The sequence below is a fragment of the Rhinolophus ferrumequinum genome, chromosome 10, assembly GCF_004115265.2.
Source record: "Rhinolophus ferrumequinum isolate MPI-CBG mRhiFer1 chromosome 10, mRhiFer1_v1.p, whole genome shotgun sequence".
Classification (NCBI taxonomy): domain Eukaryota; kingdom Metazoa; phylum Chordata; class Mammalia; order Chiroptera; family Rhinolophidae; genus Rhinolophus; species Rhinolophus ferrumequinum.
This window is the reverse complement of record NC_046293.1, coordinates 84,109,902-84,130,158: the sequence shown is the minus strand read 5'-3', so window position 1 is coordinate 84,130,158 and position 20,257 is coordinate 84,109,902. Positions and strand designations below refer to the sequence as shown.

Below are 20,257 nucleotides of genomic sequence, written 5' to 3'. Positions count from 1 at the left end.
AGATTAAGGATAGGATATATTCTGATAGCTGCAGTTTTTTCCATAGCATAAGAAAATAGTGAGTGTCCATTTTCCGATAGAATTTTACTTTTTCTTTGCCAACTATGAATTGTTATAGAGAAATATGCAAGTATAGAGTGTATAAGTATAAACATGACTCAAGGGCTATAGATTCTTAACATTTTAAGATTTAACATGAATAGTTTAGATTGAAAGCAATTGTATAGAATGTTTTGTATTAATTATTTACTTTATTGAGGCATATGCATTTGTTTGTGTTTTGAGGCTGGTGTGTCAGAGCCTTGCCAAACGTCCTGCGTACTTATCTCCACACAACTCTTTTTTGCTCTACATGCCCAGCACTTGTGCAGTAATTCTTCAGAAAGTAATCCAAACTTTTATCTTTTTAAAATGGGTTTTAATGGAAAGCAGCCCCCCACCCCTAATCCTAAGAGAAGGTTACTGTTAATTCTGGTGGTATTAGAGAAAATAAAGAATTTGAGAATGTGATGGTTCGTAGCTCCAGGTCAAATTTCTCCTTTAGTTTTAATTGGGTGGTAATTTTAGAGTGAGTGAGGGTGACCTAATATTTAAAAAAATAGATTCTTTTCTCTATTTTATTTAGAAATTATGTGCCATTTTGAGGATTTTGAAGTGCTTTGTGCTCTCTTCAATACCCAATGAAAAGAGGTCAAGTGTGTTGGTTCATAACTATAGAAAAACAACAAGAATCACTGTGGAATATTTAAAAAGTACTTTGGAATAGGTCTGTGTGTGCGCTCTTAATTTTTAAGTTTCATTTTATTATTTTAAGTTCTTCAAGTGATTCCCACCCTTATGTCTAAACAAGATCCTGTGGTTCATTGTATTTTTTTTAAGAGAGCAAGAAAACCAGAAACTGTGATGTTTAATCATAATTTTATGTGATTCATCATAATTTATGTGATTAAAATTCAGTTGGATCTTAAGTTCCCCCAAAGTATCATAAAAATTACAATATTATACTTATATTGGAGAAAAGTAAAAAGATGCTTGGAAAAACAGGCGATGGTGGTGATGGTAGTGTCTGTGTTTATACATGTGTCTATATTTGTTTTCTTTTTTAAAGTTACATGGCAAACTTCTGGAGACAGAGCGCCAACTAGGGGAAGCGCATGGCAGGCTGAAGGAACAGAGACAGCTTTCAAGTGAAAAGTTGATGGATAAAGAACAACAAGTGGCTGACCTACAACTCAAACTTTCTCGTTTAGAAGAACAAGTAAGCTAGCATTTCAAACGAGTTTATATTAGCAAATTTGTTGATAGATTTGAGGCATCTTGAATATTGTTATGGTTCAGTCTTTTCATTGTCAAGAGCTTTTAACTGGACAGTTCCTTTTTTTTTTTTTTAAACTTTAAATTGTGACATTTATTTCTCCCCAATAAAAACATCCTACTTGTTAACTACATTAAGTCATTTTGTTGTGACCATGTGCCCTACAGTGCTCAACAAAAATGTAAAAGAATACTATCCTTTAGGCAGTATTCCTGCTTTAGGCAGGAAAAATTCTGGCTGTGAACCTCTGTCAGGTTGCTGAGGAAGAGTCTACCTACCCAGGAAGGACCACTTCCTAATGAAACAGTGAAAAATGAACAGTTGATGAGGGTCATTGGTGACACGTACATGGTGCATAGAAATTTTGAGTTTGCATTCAAAGGTTTACAATTTTAAAAATGACACATAAGATTGAATGCTTTCCTAATAAAAGGTGTAGTTGCCAAAATCCTATTATTTGGCTAAAGTAAAAGTTATCATTGCATTATGTCTTTTATTAGAATTGAACAGATGCTGAGAGTTAAAATCTGTAGCTTCAGCAACAGATTTTTTTCTTGACCCAAAATCTTAGATGTGTTAGATGATCTTATTTTTTTCCAATAAGTGATAATTATGATTGTACAAAATATATAGATATAGATATAACTTACATATCTATATCTATACCTATACTGTGGTTTAGATAATTGTTACAAAAATTTGTATGTAATTAATTCCTTGATCATATTAGTATACAAAAAACAATAATAAAGTAAATGCCCGCCTGGAGAAAGAATTGTATTCTTTTCAGGATGAGAGTCTATTCCTAGGGAATAGTTTCCTAATCATGATATTAAGCTTTTATAAGTAATGACATATTACTCCTAAGGTTGATTATATATTGTCTGAATTTAGTTTTCTATTCAGACTTGAGAACTGTGAGATTTGAAATAATGCCAGGTGTTTATGAATGACAGCATTATGCCTTTAAGTTGTCAACTGACAGTCTACATTTTTTTTAAGTTGAAGGAAAAAGTAACAAATTTCACAGAATTGCAGCATCAATTAGATAAAACAAAGCAACAGCATCAAGAACAACAAGCTCTTCAGCAAAGCACTACAGCAAAACTTCGAGAAGCTCAGGTAAGTATTATTTGAATTATTAGTCTTTTAAACAAAAATAGCCAAATCATTACTTTTTTGTTTTGGTAAAACTAGATAATGTAAAATACCTGATTATGAAGGCTGTGGGTAATTTTCAGTATCTGGATAATCAGAAAACCTTTTTCTTTTGATTGGTATGTTGAAAATTTTCTTTAAAATATTTTGAAATTATTTATTATAAATAGATTTATTATATAAATAATTTTTTATTTATAAAAATATTTAAATTTCTTAGTGTTTGTTGGTCATGTCTTTCCCTGCTTCAGAACTATTGTATCAACATTGGGATTGTAGGTTTAGAAAATACAAGTGATTGGTTAAATTCATAATACCTGAGAAGATTGAAAGAAGTTAAATTTTTGTTTTGTTATGGTGAGGGGAAGAAGGTGCCTAAATGTTTGAAATGAATTCGACTTTGACATTCACTTACTCCTTCAACCTTTCATTAATTCATTGACTATTACTGAGGACTATATGCCAGGCCCAGTGATAAGCTCTGAAATAAAGAGATGAGGAAGACACAGTGCTGCCTTCTAGGAATGGCAATCTAATGCTGTGCACACAGAAACAAGGTTGGAGTTTAAAGGAGGCAGTAAGTAAAATGCCTTCTCTCCTTTTTGAATTTGGAGAGTGGCCTGGGAGTCACATGGACAGAGATCAAAGTGCTCTATTCACATATTTGTTCTTTCATTCAGTGAGTCAACAAATACATGTTAATGTCTGCTCTTAGCCAAGGAAGTGATTTTGTGGACATGACAGTAAAGAAAATGGATAAAAATGTCTGCTCTCATGGAGCTTATTGAGGGATAAACAATAGCCAAGATAAATAGGCAAAATATTATACATAGTGTGTTAAAATGGTAATAAGTGTTAGGGATGAAAAAGAGGCGAAGAGTAGGAAGTATCTAGGAAGCTAGAGGTCAATGACTGCAGTGTTAGTTAGCTGGGCCAGGGAAGGCCTCTCGAGCTGATGAAAGTCCTGAAGGAAGAAAAGCGGGTGTGAGCCATGTGGCTATCAGAGAGAAGAACATCAGTGTACTAAAAGGCCCTGAGGCAAGAGCATATCTAAGGAACATAGGAAAGCCAGTGGCTGCAGTGATGTGAATAATGAGAAGTATTAAAGGGGCACAGTCAGAGGAGACCATAGAGGGTCAGAACACGTCGAGCCTCCCAGAAGGGAGAGAGAGGCATGTTACTGGTAATGTTAAGGATTTTACTCTGAGTGGGGTGAGTAGTCATTGGAGGGTTCTAAGCAAAGGAGTAACATGATCTGACTTAGAATTTCACAGCCTGACCCTGGATGCTGTATTGAGAGTAGACTGTGGGGGCACATGAGAAGCAAATCCATTAGCTGAGAGACTACTACAATAATGCAGACAATAAATGATATAGGTTAGACCAGAGTGCAAAAAGTACAAGTAGTGAGAAATGGTTGGTTTCCAGATGTAGGTAAAGGTAACAGTGAAGCTGATAAATACGGATAGATTGATGTGGGACATGTAGAGAGAAGTCAAGAATGATTCCAAGGATTTTGGCGTGGATAGTCAGAAGGATGGAGGTCAAACAAGATGAAGACTGAGAATCTTATTGGATTTGGCATCATGGAGGTCATTGATGACATTGGTAAGAGCAATTTGGGTAGAGCAGGAGGGCTGAAAGCCTGATGGAGAGAATTCAAGAGAAAATGGGAAGAGAGAAGTTTGATAGCATGAATATAGAGAACTCTAGGAGTTTTATTCTGAAATGTAGCAAAGAAATAGGGGGTAAACCCAAAGTAGAGAATTTGGTACAGGTCTGTAGCCCAGTGGGCTTTCCTGTATTGTACCCCATAATTAAATTTTCCCATCCACTCACAGACAAAGCTGGAAATGACAGTCTTTCACCTTCTTATAGACAGATTGTCTCAGACTGAGGGGAGAGCAAGGGGCTGAATTAAACGAGCTTAGTGTTTTATTTAAACTTTCCAATTAGTTAAATTCTTATTCCCTGGGGAGGAATAAGAAAAGGATGGCAAAGAAGCCAGGCAAAGTCTCTCATATGGAAACATGAAAAGTCCTAAAAACTAATTAAAAGAGATGTAATGAGTGTAGTTCTAGGTGTATATATGTATATAAAGTTATTATGGTAGCATAGAGGATAGTTACCTAACTTGGATAGAATCTGGAAAGAGCAGTCATTAAAAACTTGCTAGAAGTGACAATCTGAGTTGCAAAGGATGCATAGATGTTTCTGGGTTGTAAAGATGGTGACAGTGAGGCGTATATTCCAAGAAATTACAAGGACAAGGGTACTGAAGCTGATGGCAACTAAACTGTTAACTTTTGCTGGAGCTTCAGATGTAATGGAGAGATTAGTTAGAGAAGAGGCCAGAGCATTAGACGTGTAAGTTTATGGAAGGCCTTGCGTGACATTTATTCTTGAAGATAGAAAGGTATTGAAGGTCTTAAGATAGAAGTACCATAGCCAAATTTGATTTTTAAATAGCTTATTCTTATGGTTATGTGAAGGATGGATGTTGGAAGGAATATTCTGAAATAGGAGATCAGTTAAAAGACTAATAAATTCAGTAGTTTAGATGAAAAATAATAATGATCTTAGTTCAAGCAATTGTTAAAAAAGTGTCGTAGGGACAAATATTAATAATACGTGGGAGGTAAAAAAAATAGGACTTGTTGACTTAACAGTTGTAGGGAATGAGAGAGAAAAGGAATGACTTCCTGATTGATAGCACTGAGTGCATGGTAAATGGAGGTGTCATCAACTGTGTTAGTGAATGTGAGACAAATGGCCATCACATTTTGTAGGGGAATGTGATGAGTGTAGTTTTGGATATGTCTTGAGGCACCTATGGGATATATTAATTTAGAGCTTGGAGGAGGGGACCATGTTATATGTATTAGCTGTGAGAGACATCAGTATAGATGAGGTAAATGGAATTATTAGAATAGATGTGGTCAGCCAGGGAAGAGAGTATCGTGAGAAAAATAGATAACGAATAACACAAGACTTCTGGGAAACACTGGCACTTAAGGAATGGATAAGTAGAGGAAAAGCAGCCTAAAGAGAAAATGATCAGAGTAATTAAGGAGAACCTCCATAGTGGAAGCTAAAGGACTTCCAAGGTGGGTGTGTGGTGGGGATGCTCAGTACGATCAGTGAAAAATGTCCATTAGGTTAAGCAATTAAAGAGGTAAATTAGTGACCTTGTCAAACATAATTTAAATAAAGCAATATAGACGAAAGTCAGATTTTTGATTGATGAGTAAATGAGAGATGAGGGAGTTAGGAAAGTAAATATGCATTACTTTTGAAATTTAAATGTGAATTGTACAAAGACTGGGCAGAAATTGAGTGGGGCTTGGTTCAGGAAATGTCTTGAGAATGAGATGTCTGAACATGTTTATAGTCTAAGACAGAGGGACTGGTAGAGGAAGTGATTGAGGGTGTTGGAGAAGGAGAGATGACTGAAGGTATAAAGTATTGATAAAAAGCTATGATGTCACTGATACAATGGGTGGTGGTAAGTTTGAATTTATCCTCTGAAGGATATGTTTTGAAGCTTGAGGAAAGGAGGTAAGTTGGACATATATAATTTTATGTGTTAGGAACTGGAAAACTCAAGGCAGATATTCCTGAAGGACATCCCTCCCCCTCCTTTTGGATAAAGTTAGAGATAATAGCTGAATGTCAGGCAGCAGAGACTGAGAATTTCGAGAATATTGAAGCTTTTATGAAGTTATTGAGGGGAATGTTTGCGGGTGAGAAGCTTACTAAGTGAGAGGATTAATGGAGGCTGGAACCTAGAAATTTGTATTAGCACCAATTTGTGGAGTTTTGTGACTTTGCTCTAACAGTGCTTAGAAATGTAGGGGTGGAGGAATATCGATCTAGGATTGGGCTTTATGGGGGGTGGCCGTATTGGAAATTTGGGGGTAAAAGGAAATGGAGAATATAGTTAAAAGAATAAAGTTGGTTTATATCCATATGTGAGGTTCAGGAAGAGAAGCTAGCCTTATTCTAAATAAGCTTGAAGAAAATTGAGGTGAATGTCTCTGTGACATTGAAGAGCAAAAATGAGATCATGAAATTGGAACACAGTCAGGAAGTTGTGGTCACAGAGTAAGATAGATGAAATTTTTCATCTGGAGCAACTTATAAGATTCTGCACGTGATTGACTGAATAGAATGAGTAAAGGTCTAGGAATTAAGATGATGTGCATGTTGAGGGTTTGCTCTTAATCCTCTATGTATTTTGTATTTCCCAGGAAACTGGCAGAAATTGGGATTAGAGAAAGACTAAATCAGGTCACAAGTCTTCAGTGAATAGAGGGTAGAATAAATAAATCACCCCAAAAGTAGCATGAAACTTTTACGTAAGGAAGAGAATAATGGCAGCGAAAAACCAAGAAAGGGGCAGCCTCCCCTGCTTGCCCAGAAGAATAGGCCGTAACGTATCAGGAGTTGAAGGGGAATCAGTGTGTATAAGGGGAATCACATTTCAGTTATGCCTTGGAAATAGTAACTGTTCTAGAAAAAAAGCTAAGGTTCTAGACGATTAGTGGAACGTGGAGACGGGTCATTAGTGGCTGGAAACAGGATGAGAACAGAGAGCTTAGGTTGCCTTTCATGTTGTCATGATTGAAGCTTGGCGGCATGAGGAGTATGTTTGAAAGTGACTGATTTCAAATATTGGCATAAATCACTGAGGATAACAGGTGGTCGCTAGCTCTTACAAGGTGGTGTGGGCTACAATAAGATTTGAAGAGGGGCTTTTTAGAGCATTGTTTTGGATGTGGGCTATTGCATTGTACTCCATGGAACATTACTTTGGTAAAGTAAAAGAAGAAGGATCCCTTGATGTATCGGTAGCAGATACATTTTGTGATACTGAAGTGAGCCTTCCTGAGTGTGTATGTTAGAATGCAGTCATTTATTTTTCTGTGGCCGTATTGGACAACAAAAATTCAACAAATATCTTAGAACATGTGTCTTAGATACATCAATGAATAAAACAAACAAAAATCCTCACCTTTGTGGAGCATTTATTCTAGTGAGGGGGCAGAGGTAGGCAGATAAACATGAAAAATAAGTAAATTAGTGTTCTTAGAAGATAAGTGCTATGGAAAGAAAAAAATATTGAGGAGAGGGCATATTGGGAAAGGTTATAATTTTTAATGTAATGGTCAGGGTCAGGACTGATTGAGAAGGGGACCTTTAAGCATACATTTGAAGGGGAGGGAAAGAGCCATGTGACTGTGGGGGAAGTGTTCCAGGCAGAAGCGTTAGTGCAAAGGCTCCGAGGGGTGCGTGTGCCTGGTGTGATTAAAGCACGATGAGAGTCCCATGGGTCTCAAATGGATTGAACAAGAAGAGTAGTAGGTGGTGAGGTCAGAGTGTTACAGTAAGAATGTGGTGAATTGAAGGGTTTTGTTGTTGTTATATTCCAATTTGTTATCAATAATATAGATTGATATTAAATATATAGTACTAATTATTTAATTATATTTGCCATGTTAACATGTAATGATTAGTAAAAAAAAGTAAGACTAAGAGTTTGCATCATAAAATTTATTATCAAACATTTTATGTTTGAGGAATAACTTTTTAAGTTCTCTATCCTTAAGGTTAGTAGTTTTCAATTCTTTACAGAATGACTTAGAACAAGTACTGCGTCAAATTGGTGATAAGGACCAAAAGATCCAGAACCTTGAAGCCTTATTACAGAAGAGTAAAGAAAATATTTCCTTACTAGAAAAGGAAAGAGAAGATCTTTATGCAAAAATTCAGGCTGGTGAAGGGGAGACTGCTGTTCTTAACCAGTTACAAGAAAAAAACCATACCTTACAGGAGCAAGTAAGCCTATCGAATCTATTCTGTTTCTAAAATTTACTTTTCTCTCTCCACATCTTAGAAAGTGCTTTAGTTAAATGATGCTTTATTCTGGTTATTGTCAGTATTTTTTTATATTATGTATTTTTGACAAATACCATCTCATTTACCTGAGAGGTATGTTGTTATTATAGTGAAATTAGGTTAACATGTTTTGAGAAAGGAAACCTCAGTTCATGTCCAGGATTTAACTTATTACCTATGTGACCACAAGCAAATTATTTCACCTTGTTAGCTCAATTGAAAAGTAGAGATGTTATTAATAATCATACTTGCCTGGTGGCATTTTATTTTGTTTTGAAAAAAGAATGAATAACAATATCTCTATATATACACTGAAAGTGCTAACCAAGTATTAGTTGTTACTGTGTATTGGTTAGCATACAGACTTAGTGCTTACTTATTTTTTGATAAGGTATATGTCTTTGGAATATATAGCTAATGATAATTTTGGTGTTACTTATTCTGAAATTTGTGTGTAGTTTAAAAGACACATAAAATTTAGCTTAATACATTTTCAAACTGGAAAGAAATTATGGTTACTTTTTTGAGGGGAAGAATTGTCCATTGAGGGAATTATAATTATCTAAATGAGAAAGTAGTAAAGTATCAGTAGGTCATAGCACTTCTCTAATTTGGATATTAGAATATAACACAAATTTTTCCCAGATTTCAAAGTTAGCCTTAGTTACCAGTTGTTTTTTTATTTATTTTTTATTTTTTTTAAGTAGTGAAAAAGTAGTTTATTGGAAGAAAAAGTACATTTCAAAGAGGTAAAAGTGGGCCCGGGCAGAAAGCAGTGGCTCAAGGCCATTAATAGAAGAGAAAATACTCTCCAAAGGGTTTGGAGCAGGCTCCCAGCAAAGGCAAGGCTCAAGGGGGGGTTACCATTTTTTATGAAGAATTCTTTAGACTAGTGTTTAGTTCTAACTATCATACAGCTTGATGTTGCTTATTATTCAAATATGACCAGAAAAGCCTATGCATTTTTTTAAATAAAAGAATAAATAAAAATCTATGTACTTATGTCTCTGGCCATGTTGGAATAGCTGATACCTCTTAGGCTTCCCACCATAAACAACTAGAAGAGTGGGGGAAAAATGTGTAAAACCACTCTTTTCAGCCCCATACAGGGCTTTGACCCCTGAGAACAGAGAAACAGATGAAATGAGTCTTTTGGCCACTCCAACTTTGGACCTGGAGACATTTTCAAGACAGTGGTGCAGCTTGGGGAAATCTAAGGAAAACACAGTGGTCTTCACTGAACTGAAGAGTGAGAGATTGAAGTTCAGGGAGGTTGAGGCAGCTCAAATTTGCAGGGGAAAATATCAGAGTGGAGGGAACATGGGGAGAAAAAGCTCCGTAAATCTGCATGAGGATCCACTTGAGCCTTTGGCTGAATGTTGTGCTCATGAGGTAGGATTCCATGAGGTCAGGTAATGAGCAATTATTAGGAGCTATAGGCTGAAAAATTATCAGAACTCACAGGGCTGGGAGGTGTTCAAGATCTAGCCACTCAGAGAAGAAAGACGTGGTTGAACTTAGGGGTATTCATTAGAAACCCCAGAGATGTAACATCTTAGAAGCAAGCTAAACTAGCTCTTGGAGTAATAGCTAGTGCACACCTGACTTAACAAAGCGTAAGAACAAGCCTCAAAAGGATCCAGTTGAACCATAAGTATATTAACTGGATGTTGGAACAAAATTCAGCATTCTTAAAAAGAAGACAATAAAACCCAGAGCTGGTACATTAAATATCAAAAAATTACTAGACATGAAGAAGCAGAAAACATGTGAGCTATACAGGCAGGAGAAAATCATTCGATGGGAAGAGACCCTGAAATGAGAGATGATGGAGTCATCAGACATATACTTTAAAACAGTTCTTAAAATATTCTTATGGATAAGAGAAAAACTATAATAATGGAAGTAGAAGTGGAAACAAAAAAAAGAACTAAATAGAACTTCTAGAGATAGAAAAAAAGATCGGAAATGAAAACTTTACTGGATGGGCTTAATAGATTAAGCAAGTAGAAAACAGTATCAGTAAAAATTAAGATAACGTAATTGAAACTGTCCAAAATGAAGCACAGAGGAAAAAAGGGGTGGAAAAAAATGAACAGTACTTCAGTGACCTGTGGGACAGTGTCATGTAATCTAGCCTATTAGTGTCACAGAAGGGTGAGGAGGAGGAAAATATTTATAGAAATAATAGCTGAAAAAAATTTAAATTTGATTAAAAATATGAACCCACATGCAAGAAACTCAGTCAATTCCAAGCAAGGTACACCAAGAAAACATCAGATGAATTAGATTTTACCTAAACTAAAAATGTATACTTTTCAAATGTATACTTTTCAAAGAAAATAAAAGCCAAAAAACAGACTAGGATAAAATATATACAGTATATGTATCTGACAATTCAGAAATATCCAGATATATAAAGAACTCATTACTCAATGATCAGATCAGTGATTGGGGCTAGAGATGAGTGGAGGATACTAACTGCAAAGGGGCATGAGGAAACATTTTGGGGTAATGGAAATGTTCTCTATCACGATTGTAGGGATGGTTAATGAGTGTATATGTTTATCAAATCTTCTCAAACTATACAATTAAATTGGGTTTTATTTTATGTAAATTATAGCTCAACAGAGATGGGTTTAAAAATAATAGGAATCTGTGAATTTGATATCATTTCTTACAATTTTGAGATACTATGTTTACTTATTTTTGGAAAGAGATGAACAATTCTTTTTGAAAAAAAAACTTGAGGTAACCTATCCTGCAGCACTTTAATATTCTCATGGTACTTAGGTTTGGGTTTCGTAGTTCTTGTTATATCATTTGTGATCTTCATAATTAGAGTCTTGCTTGTGTGGTAGGTAACTCAGCTAACAGAGAAGCTAAAGAATCAGTCCGAAAGCCATAAACAAGCCCAGGAGAATTTGCATGATCAGGTGCAAGAGCAGAAGGCACATCTTAGAGCTGCACAAGATCGGGTCCTTTCCCTGGAAACCAGTGTCAGTGAATTAAATAGTCAGTTAAATGAAAGCAAGGAGAAGATCTCTCAGCTTGACATACAGGTAATACTGAATTATGCAATTTAATAGGAGTTTGTAGGAATAAAGCACTAATTTTAGGCCATCAAATGTTTTAAATTGTTTCCCTCTCTCTCTTTCTGTCCCTGCCCATGCCCCCATCACCCCCCTTTCTTAATGGAAAAAAATTGGGAATAGGGATTAAGTAAAGGTTGTGCCATATTTAGACAATTTGTTGAGCTTTCCTGTTTGCCCTTTTTTTCTCTCTCTCTCCTGGCAAACTACACCTCCTGAAACCACTGAATGTTTTCACTTTTCTTTGTTTTCATGAAGTCATTATTACTGTTTTTGAAGTTCAAAGTAGTTGGATATTATACCATCAGCTTTCTAGGTTAAATATTTTCTGACTTTGATTTTTAAAAATATACTTTAAATATATGATTTAAAAAAAAACAACACAACCTCTATATGGTATCATTATGTATTTTAACATATATTCTTTCAGAGGCCAATATAGAAATTTTGCTCAATAAGTCAGTCATGGGGTGGGACATATTTCTTTCTCCATTCCAATCATTGGTTTCTTATACTATAGTAGAAAAACATTTCTGTGCCTTGATTTTCTCTGTTTGACTCGTAATTCCATTGAAAATAAGAAATAATATAACAGAACTTTGAAAACAAGGATATACATTTCTTTTTAAAATGTAATTATTTGTTAGATGAGCTATATGACAACCCAATATGTGGCTGTCCAACTTAAGTGAGAAGTGTTTTGGTGGTATACAGGGACATCTTTTCATCATGTATCCAAACATTATTAGGAGTCTTTTCCCCTACTCATTCCTGTTTGGAGAATTATCACATACTTGTTTTTCAGTGTTTAAATCCTTATGTTTTTTACCAAAGGACTTAATTTTTAAAATTACTTAATGACAAAAGCAATGTATGAAGTAAGGGGAAATCAAGAACTGAATACAGATTAAATGATTTGTAAATTTTGTTACAGATTAAAGCCAAAACTGAATTACTGCTATCAGCAGAAGCAGCAAAAACTGCTCAAAGAGCAGATCTTCAAAATCATTTGGACACAGCCCAAAATGCATTACAAGATAAACAGCAGGTAGGAGAACCTGATGTAGTTCATACCATAGCCTAATGGTTTGGTAGATAAATGAATTACAAACATGTATAAAGATGATACTCAGTTTTATATAATGTTGTGATCGACTTGCTTATTCATACCCTTAATTTCTTCCTGAATTCAGAATAGTTGAGTGGTAGATGGTAGACGCAGGAGTCAGACAGATAAAGATAAAAGTATCATTTTTGTTTTCGATAAGCTCAAACTGCAGTGCAGCTATGGCTGAGCTTCTTAATATTGTATTTCTCCCCTAGTCTAGAACTTGCTGTGGTGCTGAAATATTCACTTCTAATTGTGGAATTGTTGCTTCATCCCATCAAGTGCCAATGACTGGAAAAGAGACCAGCTTCCACACCAGTTCTTAGCAGACAATCTGGGCTATGACCCAGATATACTTACCAGTTGGAAGCAGAAAAAAGCAACATGTATTCCGTCCCAGTAATAAGAGTTACTCTATTTTCTTGGGAGTAGGAGTAAATGGGGCTGGAGGGAATATAGAAGTTACTTTTCTCAATACTTCTGATGAAGTAAAAGCTTGCTACTTAGGGCCAAGATCAGAATGCTGGTAGATTATTCTTGCCTTTTACCAGATAGGAGTTTTTAAAATTTATTTTTTATTTGAGAAGTAATACTGGTTGCTGATCCAACTTTTAAAAACAATATAGTAATATATCAAGTTAACAAAAGAAAACTGTTTGCTGTATTAACCCTAAACCCCAATCCTATTTCCTCCTTATTACCATGTTTACCTGAAAATAAGACCTAGCTGGACCATCAGCTCTACTGCGTCTTTTGGAGCAAAAATTATAATATAAGACCCGGTCTTATATTATATTGTATTATATAAGACCCGGTATTATATTATATTATATTATATTATATTATATTATATTATATTATATTATATATTATACCCGGTATTATATTATATCATATTATATTATACACCTGGTATTATATTATATTATACCCGGTCTTATATTAAAATAAGATTGGGTCTTATATTAATTTTTGCTCCAAAAGATGCATTAGAGCTGATGGTCCTGCTAGGTCTTATTTTCAGGGAAACACGGTAGATGGAATGTTTGCTATTAAATTTGGTATGTATCCTTCCAGACTTCTATAAGCACTGAACAAATAAACACACACACACACACATTTTTCTTTTATGCACGTAGAATCACTATGTATGTTGTTCTGCAACTTGCTTTTCACTTACATTATTGGAAAGCACATCTGGAAAGTATTTTCTAAGCACAAAATCAGTGCCAGAAACTATAATGGAAAATTATTTATAAGAATAACCACATAAAAGTTTAAAATTTATCTGCCAAAAATATTGCTAACAAAATTCTAAAGCAAATAACAAAAGAATAAAACATTTTCTAAAGTATGTCTGATGAATGGTTAATATCCTTGATATTTAAAATACTTTTACATAAGAAATAAATGAAGCTACAAAAAGTAAATGACCAAAACTATTAGCAAATATTCAAGTTCATTAAGAATTAGTTGCAAATGAAGACAATAATGGAATATGCCCTTATTGAGATAATGTGTGTGTGTGTGTATGTGTGTGTGTGTGTGTGTGTGTGTGTGTTAACACTGGAAGGTCTGGAGATGGCATAGAAGAACAAACCACTTTTATACATTGCTAGTGGTGGTTCAACCTTTTGATGATGGGAGGGGAAGCTGTTAGGCAATCTATTTCAAGAACTTCAGGATTTTTCATATTCTTTAGCTCACTTTTAGTCCTTTATTTTAAGAGAATAATCACAGCTTTAAGGATGTTGTTTGCATCTCTGCTAATAAATGCAGAAAGTTTAGTAGCAATCTACGAATCTAAAATAGAACATTTGGATAAAAAATGGTCTATATCAATAAAATGGAAATTTACGCAGTCTAGTATAATGCTATTTTAGAAAATGTCAGTTTCATGATGTCTTATTATGTAACAACAAAGGCAGTTATGGTAAAATAGTATGTAAAGCAAGATCCTGTTTTTATTTTAAAAGTATAGATCAAAAATAGAAACTCACATACAGAAAAAACTGGAAGGAAAGTTATCAAAACATTAATAGTGATTATCTGTGGGTGGTGGATTTATTAATAATTTTTATTTTGATCTTTCTGTGTAACTAGATATTCCAAATGATTAAACAAGTGTCATAGATGTAATCATTTACATTTTAAAAATTTTTTTTAAAAATATGATGTCTTAAATAGATAAGCCATTTAATTATTAAAATGTCATTTTATTATTAGCTTATTTATTATTCTTTTGTGTCTTTTGGCTTCTGAGAAAAAGTTATTGAATTGATATTGCTTATAAACTTAGTATCTCAGACTGTACACAACTTCAGTTCCGATCCTTTATATTGGTGGATAAATTTAAGCACTGAATTATCATTAGACTTATCGGTGATCTTATTCCAAATAGTTTCTTAAATAAAATTAGAATTTACAGTTTTACCTTGACCAAACATATGGGCACTACAATAAAGTAAAACTTACCAAAATTTTCTTCAATTGTACTTCTCTACAGGAGTTAAATAAGATCACTACTCAGTTGGATCAGGCTCTTACAAACTTGCAGGATAAGCAAGAGCATTGCAGTCAGCTGGAAAGTCATCTCAAAGAATATAAAGAGAAACACCTCTCTTTAGAACAGAAAACTGAAGAATTGGAAGGTCAAATTAAGGTTTGTATTAAAAAAATTGAATTTAGCCATATTTTCTACTGCTAGAGCAATGGAAACTGATGACCTGGATGGAATCAAAGATTTTAAATTTGCAAACAAAGATAAAGTTGTGATATAAAAAACTTTTTAGTTACTTGTAATTTTTTGTTTCTTAATTTTGAATTCCACCTTTACTTTTAATTTCTTCATTAATGGGTGACTTTTACAAATGACAGTTGACATATTTTTTGGTTCCTTTGTAATAACTAGTATTTCAAAGAGACGGTCAATCAGGTATGTACTCTATAATTACAAGGAACTTACTGGTTTTTGTTGTTGAACAACAGTTTCTTTTGTTCTAGCATTCCCATCTCCTCACCTTCTTATTCCAATATAATACTGAAGATATGGTAGACTTCTTCCTTTTGTAAACTTGACATTTATGTCCTTTGGATTTTGTTTCTAATTTAATAATAAATGTACTCTGTGGTAAACTGCTTCTGACTTTAACACAACTCAAGTGAAAGTGTTGATGTACTAAAGATATTCAATGACCAGACATATGAGAGAAGGATTTGACCTGAGTTCTTTGTCCTTTACATTGGAACTACTATCAGTTAAACAAAAATTTCTCAAGTTTGTATATACATATACATGTAAGTTACACCATCATAATCAAGTGAGGCACTTCCGTACGATTATACAATCATGGGACGTGTGTGTGTATATGTATATATATATATCCATACCAATATTACATGGAAGAAAAATTACATTTACAATTCTGTTTATGGGTTCCTTTTCCTGTTCTTTATAGCCAGAGATAACAGTAATGACATTACTTTGTGTAATGGTTGAAAAGAACAGAAAAACTGTCTTATTGAAAAGTGCCTAATGAGAATTCCATTGGGTATCTTTTTAAGTAGTTATTTAGAACCAGTAGTATCTATTGTGATTATTAGATCTTTAACATTTTGTTATTTTAGGAAATATTCCATATGTTTTTCAATATATTGTTATAAAATTAATATTAGTTACATCAAATATCCAATATCAGTCAAGTAAGAGCCACAGGTACTTAGATTAGTTTATAAAATACTTAGGGTACAGAATTATTATAACTATACAAGAAAATGCATTGCTTATAGATATTCAACCTATATACATAGTTTGATTTTATAAATGTGTAAAAATGTACAGTTATATGTATATGTATGAGACAGAAACTATACTAAGAAGAACAATCTCTAGACTGAGAGATTAAAGAAGCATAATCAGAAATTTATTTTGCTTTATATTTTGGGTCAATGGGTGTTAATGAGAAGGCTGACATGACAGTTGCATTTTAGTTTTGAATATAATTACATCAGTGTTGCTTACTGTGAATATAAAGGACAATATATTTTAAGTGGACCCATACGTGAATTTTTGCTTAGTTTTTTCATACTTAATATTTTTTACTCAAATTATAAATATAATTATTTTAAGTTTATTCTCTTATTCAGAATTAATTTTAAAAAGTAAAAACTTGTGATTGTCATGTGTAAAGCCTGCTTCTAGCTCCTCTGAAAGATTCCAAGATAAATAGCTGCTTTAATCAGCAATGGATTCAGAATTATTTTTATTCTAACATAAATATTTCATGGTTATTTTGTGTGTCATGTCAACACCAATTTGAGTATAAAACAAAAATGTTATCATATTTAATAATAATTATTGACATTAAAATTTTTACTATATTATATTTCTTCCATAGAAACTAGAAGCTGATACTCTTGAAGTTAAAGCAAGCAAGGAGCAAGCTTTGCAGGATCTACAACAGCAAACACAGCTGAACACAGATTTAGAGCTTCGAGCCACAGAACTCAGTAAACAACTTGAAATGGAGAAAGAAATGTAAGTTAAACTACTTAAGGGAGAAGATTATAATCTAAGTATTAGAATTTCCTTAAGATTTCAATTTTGCTATCACAGTGCTTAAAGATTTATTAAATGTTTCTTTGTGTTGATTCTATAAACTGCTGATGTTAATGGGAATGAAAAATAAAGCAGTCATAACATTGAATTTACCTTCACTAGAAAGGACTGAAAATTTGATTCATCTAGACTCTTTTCAGCATTGATACAGTATTCATTTCTCTAGGTTAAAGCAGTTGTTTTGAGTTGTTTACCAATTTGAAAAAAAACATAAATTAACAAATAAAGGTGTGTTTATATATATCCCGCAAGAGCAGTCAGGCTTCTGCTTTGAGGCACTGGACCAAGTAGCTAATGGATATTTTCTCTTGTAAGAAATGATCTCTTTTAGCTTTTCCGATGCATTTTGGCAGATTGCCTATATTTATGAGCAGATTTTCAAGTGTTTTTTCCTAGCTGGTTTGCCTTACATTTCTTGGTGGTATCTTTCAATGACTAGAAGTTTTAAATTTTAGTTAAATTCAATTTGTCATTTTTTTTCTTTTATATTTAGTATTTTGTATCCTTTCTAAGAAATCTTCGCCTATTCTCAGGGTTAATGAAGAATTCTATTATAGTTTCTTCTAGGAGTTTTATAGTTTTAGTTTTTACAGTTAGGTCTAGGTTTCACCTTGAGCTTGTTTTTGTGTGAGGTATCAGGTAGGGGTCCAGGGTCACCTTTTTGCCCATACATCGTTAAGTTGTTCTAGTATCATTTGTTAATAAAACTTTTTTTCTCTCATTGAGTGGCTTGGTACTTTCGTCAAGAGCAATTTACCTAATATATGTGGGTCTGTTTGTGGAGTCTGTCCCATTAGTCTGTGTGTCCCATTGTGTGTCCCATTGGTCTGTGTGGTACCCTGACACCAGTACCATCCTATGAACTTGTGGTGGATCACGCCAGTTGTGTCAGTTTTCCAGCATAATGCTTTCCCAAGATTGTATTGACTCTTTTAAGTTCATTACTTTTCCATATACATTTTAGTATTAACTTGTCCATTTCTACAAATAAAATTATTGGGTTTGGTTTGGATCGGAATTGTAGTGAATCTGTAGATCAATTTAGGAAGAACTAACGTTGAACTATATTGAATCTTCTAATCCATGAACATGGTATATCTCTTCATATATTTACGTCTTCTTTAATTCTCTGAGCAAAATTTTGTTATTTTTAAAATAGGGACCTTGGGCATCTTTTGTTAAATTTATTTCTAAATATTTTGTGTATTTCAATACTATTGTAAATGGAATAGTTTTTAAAATCTAATTTCCTGATTGCTTGTGGCTTGTACAAAAATACGTTTGAGTTTTACATATTGACTTTTTGCCCTTTAACCTTGCTAAATTTACTTTTTTGTTTTAATAGTTGTTTTGTAGAGTTCTTAGAATTTTCTGAGTAGACAATCATGTTATCTGTGAACAGCAACAGTTTTACTTCTTTTTTTCCAGTCTGTAGGCCTGTATGCCTTTTCCTTGATTTATTCCTGGCTGACACCTCCAGTAAAATTTTGAGTGTAAACACTAATAGTGAACATCCTTGCACTGTTCCCAATCTTAGGCAGGAAACATTAAATGTTTCATCATTAATTTAGAGGTTAGCTGTCAGTTTTTCCTACATTCCTTTATCAGATTGAGGACATTCCCTTCTATACTAGTTTTCATTTAAAATTTTTTATCAACTTCTTTTTCTGCATTTTTTGATATGATTATATGCTCATATAGCTTTTCTTCTTTATTCTGTTAATATGGTGAATTACCTTGATTGATTTTTAAATATTAAACCCATCTTTCATTCTTGGGATAAATCCCACTTGATCATCCTGTATTATTCTTTTTATATATTGCTGTATTTAACTTAATAATACTTTATTTAGAATTTTCCATGCATTCATGATAGCTATTGAAATGGAGAACGAAATGTGAGTTAAACTACTTAAAGGAGAGGTCTGTAATATTTTTTCTTCTCCTTTCTTTCTTTCTTTTTTTCTTTCTTTCTTTCTCTTTCTTTCTTTCTTTCTTTCTTTCTTTCTTTCTTTCTTTCTTTCTTTCTTTCTTTCTTTCTTTCTTTCATTTTATTATTAAATTCATTGGGATGACATTGGTTAATAAGATTATATAAGTTTCAAGTGTACAATTCTATAATACATCTGTATATTGTATTGTGTGCTCATCACCCAAAGTTTAGTCTCCTTTCGTCACCATATATTTGACCCCCGTTACCCTCTTCAACCTCGCCCCATCCCTTTTCCGTCTGGTAACCACCATACTGCTGTCTATCAGTGAGTTTTTGTTTGTTCATTTGTTGCTTTCTGTTTTATATCCCTCATATGAGTGAAATCAGATATTTCTTTCTTGTCCTTTTCCATCTGACTTGTTTCACTTAGCATGATACTCTCAAGATCCTTTTAACATCATCATCAAGATTTGGGAATTATGGTTATATAGGTCTTAAAAAGGAATTGACAGCCTTCCTCTATTTTCTGAAAGAGTTTGTATGACATAGATATTATTTATTTCTTTAAATGTTTGATTGAATTCACAATGAGCCACCTGGCCTTGACGTTCTCTCTCTGGGTTGCTTCTTAATTTGGAGTTCAATTCATTCAGGGATATTTTTGTTTCCTAATATTTTTCTTGAATCAGTATTGATAATTAGTGTCTTTTAAAGAATTTGTCCATTTCATCTAAACTTCAAATTTATTGATATACTGTTGTTCATTATATTATTATGCTTTTAAGGTCTTGTAAGATCTGTAGTGATGTCTCATTATTATTCTTAATAGTGGTAATTTATTTTCTCTCTTTTTCTTGATCAATCTAATTAGATTTATAAATTTTATACAAAAAATTTGATTTGATTTTCTTTGTCAGGTTTTTATTTCATTTTTTTCTCCACTTTAGTATTTTCTTCCTTAGGTTTAGTTTGCTCTTCTTTTTATAGCTTCTTAATGTGGAAGCTTCCTTGTGGCTGTCCACTTTTTATAGTCTTTTTCTCAGTTCCTTACCCCCTTTGCATTTTGTCAATGCTAGATGTGAGATTTTTGTAGATGGTAGTTATGTTCCTTATTTTAATAAAATCAATATAATAT

The 20,257-nt window shown here is 33.4% G+C and overlaps 1 protein-coding gene across 1 annotated transcript in view; it reads left to right on the top strand.

Annotated features, from left to right (window-relative positions):
* Positions 1-20,257, top strand: part of EEA1 (early endosome antigen 1) — a 105,126-nt gene that overhangs the window by 61,919 nt on the left and 22,950 nt on the right. The window contains exons 13-19 of the mRNA XM_033118210.1: positions 1,109-1,258; positions 2,318-2,437; positions 8,108-8,311; positions 11,233-11,433; positions 12,398-12,511; positions 15,078-15,233; positions 16,969-17,108. Coding sequence (XP_032974101.1) covers positions 1,109-1,258; positions 2,318-2,437; positions 8,108-8,311; positions 11,233-11,433; positions 12,398-12,511; positions 15,078-15,233; positions 16,969-17,108 — 1,085 coding nt within the window. The remainder of the gene's footprint in view (positions 1-1,108; positions 1,259-2,317; positions 2,438-8,107; positions 8,312-11,232; positions 11,434-12,397; positions 12,512-15,077; positions 15,234-16,968; positions 17,109-20,257) is intronic.